Source organism: Gopherus evgoodei, chromosome 6 (genome assembly GCF_007399415.2).
Source record: "Gopherus evgoodei ecotype Sinaloan lineage chromosome 6, rGopEvg1_v1.p, whole genome shotgun sequence".
In the NCBI taxonomy this organism is placed as follows: Eukaryota; Metazoa; Chordata; order Testudines; family Testudinidae; genus Gopherus; species Gopherus evgoodei.
Genome location: NC_044327.1, coordinates 44,574,515 through 44,580,284, shown reverse-complemented (window position 1 = coordinate 44,580,284; position 5,770 = coordinate 44,574,515). Strand labels below are relative to the sequence as shown.

General features: G+C 50.1%; 1 protein-coding gene across 3 annotated transcripts in view; it reads left to right on the top strand.

Annotated features, from left to right (window-relative positions):
- Positions 1-2,708: 2,708 nt before the first annotated feature.
- PLGRKT (plasminogen receptor with a C-terminal lysine) overlaps positions 2,709-5,770 on the top strand; it is a 43,925-nt gene continuing 40,863 nt past the window's right edge. Inside the window, exons 1-2 of one of the 3 annotated variants that reach the window (XM_030565812.1) lie at positions 2,709-2,895; positions 4,691-4,782. In XM_030565812.1, coding sequence (XP_030421672.1) covers positions 4,702-4,782 — 81 coding nt within the window. In that variant the 5' untranslated portion in view covers positions 2,709-2,895; positions 4,691-4,701. Of the gene's footprint in view, positions 2,896-2,915; positions 2,938-4,686; positions 4,783-5,770 lie in introns of those variants that run through there. The other 2 variants (XM_030565811.1, XM_030565813.1) reach the window with 2 other exon arrangements.

Below are 5,770 nucleotides of genomic sequence, written 5' to 3'. Positions count from 1 at the left end.
GTGGTGACCTTGGGGGGAATATGGGGTAGGTGGGAGGGGGAAGTGGGGTGAGAAGAGGGGGTGGAGGAATTTGGGACGTGTGGGGCTGAGGTGGCCAGAGAAAGAGGCGACTTTCCCCAGCTCTAGGCCTGCGGCTGCCGGGGAGAGACGTGGCGTCCCTCCTTCCCAGCCTCAGCTCTGTGGCTGCTGTGGCGGGAAAGAGATCCCACTCCTTCCCAGCCTCAGCTCGGGGACTGCCGCAGCGGGGGAGAGATGTCACAACCATCACATTAGAAACGTAAGACTAGTGATATTAAAATATGAGTTGTGTGTTTTTATTTGTAGAACAAAAAAAGTTAATTATTAAAGTATTTTTTTTAATATAGTGCTTTTATCCAACGCACTTAACAATAGTTAGCTAACAGTACAAACAAAATTTGGGAAGGTCACTAAGTGGTCCACCGAGACCCTCAGCAATTTTCAAGGGGTCCGTGAAAAAAAGTGAGAACCACCGATATAGGCAATTTTTCCTTCACTCTCTAAAGGACTGCTCCAACTTCCATTAAAATGAATAGAAAGACTTTATTGACTTCAATGGGAACTGGACTGACCCTAAAAGATTTGTTGTGTTTCAGTTATATTTATAGATCTTTTAGTTGTCTGTGCATTGTAGCAACTGTTTATGACAGAGGCGGGCAAACTTTTCGGCAGTCCAAAATTGTATGGAGGGCCGATTAGGGGAAGTTGTGCCTCCCCACACAGCCAGGCGTGGCCCGACCCCCAATTCTTGCCCCCTGATGCCTCCCCCGGGACTCCTGCCCCATCCACACACCTCGCCCCATCCCCTGATGGCCCCCCCAGGACTCCTGCCCCATCCATGCCCCCTGTTCCCTGTCCCCTGACAGCCCCCAGACCCCCCTCTACCCCATCCACCCTCCTCCTTCCTGACTGCCCCCTGAAACCGCTGCCCCATCCAACCACCCCTTCTCCCTGTCCCCTGACCGCCCCAGAACCCCTGCCCCTGACTGTCCCCCGCCACCCCATCCAATCCCCTCTCTCCTTCCTGACTGCCCCCCCGGGACCCCTGATCCCATTCAACTCCCCGTTCCCCATTCTCTGACTGTCCCAACCCCTATCCACACCCCCACCTCCTGACCACTCCCTTGAACTTCCCTGCCCTTTATCCAAGCCCCACCCCCCCATGCTCCCTGCCCCCTTACCATGCTGCCTGGAGCACTGGTGCGCTACAGCCGCGCCACCCAGAGCACCAGGACAGGCAGCTGTGCCGCCTGGCTGGAGCCAGCCACGCCAGCACGCAGCACAGCTCTGCCGCCCAGAGCATTGCACCGGCAGCGGGGCGAGCTGAGGCTGCGTGGGAGGGGGAACAGCAGGGGAGGGGCCAGGGGTGAGCCTCCAGGGGGCAGGAGCTCAGAGGCTGGGCAGGAGGGTCCCGCTAGGGTGATCAGACAGCAAGTGTGAAAAATCGGGACAGGCGGTGGGGCATAATAGGAGCCTACATAAGAAAAAGACCCGAAAATCAGGACTGTCCCTATAAAATTGGGACATCTGGTCACCCTAGGTCCCACGGGCTGGATATGGCCTGCAGTCCATAGTTTGCCTACCTGTGGTTTATGAGCTATTAAAAAAATAAAAAAAAACCCACAGTGTTATTGGGTTCCAAAAGTGAGGGTCCTAAATCCATACTGAGGCACCTAAATAAAAGTAGCCTGATATTCAGAAGTGTTGAACACCCACCAGTCCCACCAAAGCTTATGGGAATTGCAGGTGCTCATCATCTTTGAAAAATGGCCACTTTTATTTAGGTGCCTCAGTATGGATTTAGGAGCACCCAGATTTGAAACATCTCGTTTCTGTATTTTTAGGCTTTGCTGATGCCATTCCTTTTTGATAATCTGTATGGACATAATGGTTCTTTGCCTTCTGAGTCTCTAGGGATGCACTTGAGTCACATTTTCAAGCTTTTGTCATCAACCAAAAACTCAGCGTTGCCAATTCCTGCAATTTTATAATCAGTCACACAGTATTTGATGTCTGACTTAAAGCCCCAGCTCCTGGAGACAGATGAGCTTTCATTTGAATAAATGACGTTTCTAGCCCTTGTGGTTACTGAGGAAAGATTGAAAAGCTCCCCCTGGTGCACCTCAAAAGTCCAGAAACCAGAACGCAAATATAATACAATGTATCAAAAACTAAGCAAATCCTCGTGACCTTGACACTGGGCTTGCCAACATTGTATTTCAGAAATAAGGGACTGTTTTCTTAGCACCCCCGCCTCCCGATTTTAGTATCATGGTTATCACCATCAGTAATGATAATAAGCAGTAGGTACCATCTACACTGGCCGGGGTATTTCCTGCTGCTTCTTGCAGCACTCAGCAACTCCCGGGCTTGTTGTGGACCTCCCTTGTAATAAGGGACTGTTGGCGATGCCCCTCTCATGAGTTTTAGGGGCTGTCTCCTGGTTTATGAAGGTTTGGGGCTGCCCATGCCGACTGCGTTGATTTCCATGGCTCCAGGAGCTGGGGTTTTAGGGGTGAGCGCAAGGACACTGGCAGTAGCATTGTGAGAGGGCGGGAGGGGAAGCGACATATCAGCTGGGGCCTGGTCGGTCCGGCTGGCTGCCCGCCCGCCCCATCCCGCAGCAGGAGGGCGCTGGCTGCTCGCGGCACCAGCTTAGGCTAGCAGCGCGCTGGCCCTTTAAATCGCCAGCAGAGCCCAGAGACGCTGCCGCGGAGTTCATGCGACTGGAGAAACGCAGGGCAGCGCGCTGGTTGGCCATCTCTCCGGCGCGGCCCGGCCCACCAACAACCTGCCCGGGAACCGGACAGAGCGCGAGGTGTCTCCTGAGCGACCTCCTGCCCCCCGAGACCGGCGGCTCCACTGCCCCCTCCTGTGGTGAGGGGAGGGGGTTGCTGGAGGGGGCTCGTAGTAGGCTGGGTAATGGTGGGGGGATTGCAGGCAGTAGGGATGGGGTTTGGTGGGGGGCTGGGTAATGGTGGGGGGATTGCAGGCAGTAGGGATGGGGTTTGGTGGGGGGCTGGGTAATGGTGGGGGGATTGCAGGCAGTAGGGATGGGATTTGGTGGGGGGCTGGGTAATGGTGGGGGGATTGCAGGCAGTAGGGATGGGGTTTGGTGGGGGGCTGGGTAATGGTGGGGGGATTGCAGGCAGTAGGGATGGGATTTGGTGGGGGGCTGGGTAATGGTGGGGGGATTGCAGGCAGTAGGGATGGGGTTTGGTGGGGGGCTGGGTAATGGTGGGGGGATTGCAGGCAGTAGGGATGGGGTTTGGTGGGGGGCTGGGTAATGGTGGGGGGATTGCAGGCAGTAGGGATGGGGTTTGGTGGGGGGCTGGGTAATGGTGGGGGGATTGCAGGCAGTAGGGATGGGATTTGGTGGGGGGATTGCAGGCAGTAGGGATGGGATTTGGTGGGGGGCTGGGTAATGGTGGGGGGATTGCAGGCAGTAGGGATGGGGTTTGGTGGGGGGATTGCAGGCAGTAGGGATGGGGTTTGGTGGGGGGCTGGGTAATGGTGAGGGAAGGGGGATTGCAGGCAGTAGGGATGGAGTTTGGTGGGGGGCTGGGTAATGGTGGGGGGATTGCAGGCAGTAGGGATGGGGTTTGGTGGGGGGCTGGGTAATGGTGAGGGAAGGGGGATTGGAGGAAGTAGGGATGGGGTTTGGTGGGGGCTGGGTAATGGCGAGGGGGACTGGGGTCCAGGCTGTGCACTGGGGCGAGGAGTAGCAATTGCAGGGCGATGGTGTGTAAGTGGAGGGCAGGGATTGGGCTGTACTGCAGCAGGAAACTGTCAGCCAACCCACGCCCCCAGTTCGGCGCTAAGGAGAACGATTCCAGGTTAAAAACAGAGACTAAAACCCTATCCAAGGAACATCAATGAACATGTGATATAAGGAGGCAGGCTGGAATAGGCAGGCTTTTCCAGAGGTTGGGGGGACCCCTTAGTCTCTCACATGCTGTGTGTCTCCTGTTTTGTTCAAAACTTTGTTTTTCTGTTTGAACAAGTTTCAGGCAACGAATGTTGTGGATAAAGAGCAACCAGAGAAAGCTTAGAGGAGCTATTACAGTATTATTGTGTGAAGCAGCTTTCCACATTTGTGGGTGGAGGGGATTACTCAAGCAGTAATCACTAGCTGTCTTGAAATAATAAGATTCCTTTTTTCAACATTTCTTTCCCTGGTTGTTGTGGTCAGGAACCTTGGTGATGGTGTTTTGAAGAATATTATTACAAAACAGCTATTCTGTAATTGAGGGAAGGTAAAGGGAAACAAGATGTCATCCATATCCCTTTCCTTCAGACTTCTATATCTCCTTCATTCAAATCCCTTCTGAAAACCCCCTTCTTCCATGTTACTCCCGTTAATTGAGTTCTCTTTTCATGATTTTAATGAATCCATCAAGCTGGCATCTGATTACTGTAATCTCTGATTTTCCTTAAAATACATCCCACACTCTGTCAGTGTTTGCCACTCTTGTCTAACTATAGATGTGATACAGTAAACTGCAAAAACTTTTGGGTCAGGAGGCCAGCAGCAGAGCCCTTATTAATCAATGAGCTATAAAGTTTTTTTTTATTGATACTATTGTGAGAGAGACATTCAAAATAAACTTCAGTTGTTGTGGTCAGTGTTTAACACCTTTTAAAATCTACCTTTTTGTAACTTATTAGACAGTTTAGATCAAAATGGGATTCATCTTTTCAAAATCTATGAATGAAAACCTGAAGAGACAACAGGAGTTCATGCTCATGAACTCTCGACTTCAGGTAAGCATTTGTTGTACAGAATCAAGAAAAGCTATTGATTTTTTTATCCTGTTTGGAAAAGCTTACTCTTATGTGGAAGGGTATGAGGGGTAGGGTAGTGCTAAGTGATTTTGTTGGTTTAACATGTTTATAAATAACGAAAGTTTATAGCAAACGTCCTTATAGCATCTTACAGGAGATAAATCCCATAGTACCCCTGTGATATAGGTATTATCCTCATTTTACAGATGGAAACTGAGGTACAGAGATTAAATGATTTATTCTAAAATAAGTCATAAATAAAGAATAAATGATTCCTTAAAAATCCAGCCCTGAAAGCATGCCTTTGAGCAGTCCCACTGACCTCAATGAGGCTACTTTTATGTGAAATTAGTCGTATATTTAAGTGAGGCAGTGACAGAGATAGTAATAGAATCCAGTGCTCTGCTCTAGCTACTAGATTCCAAAAGTTAAATCTAAAACATGTATTTAAATTTTCCATGCCCATACGTAGTCTTAGGTTTGTCAGTTGCAGTAATTCCAAGGTAGTAGCAAGACTGTAACTCGTCTGTCTTTCCCTGGCCATGGAGCCAGATTAAGAAAGACCAAAGGTTGGGTAGGCTATGCTGGATCACTTACTCTCCAGTTATTCATTATTTTATTAGGGTGTTGCATAATAGAGATGGGAAAGAAAGCTTTTGACACTGAAATCTAGAAGTAAGCAATAGAATTACTCTTTCTTATCCAGGCGGTAATGCGGTTGTTTGCTGTGCTGTCAAGTATTTTCATAACTTCTGATGGCATGTCTACGCTGCCCAGCATTTTAGGGTAGTGGGTGTGAACTGCAGCATGCACAAAAGTGCTGAGCTATAACTTCCCCATGGGGACACTACAGGTGCTGCAGTTCACACTCCCGTAGTCCGAAATGCAGGGCAGTGTAGACATGCCTCTAACTTTTCAGTTTACTGTAAGTCAGTGGGGAGTATGTGGTTTAATCTAAAGTATTCTA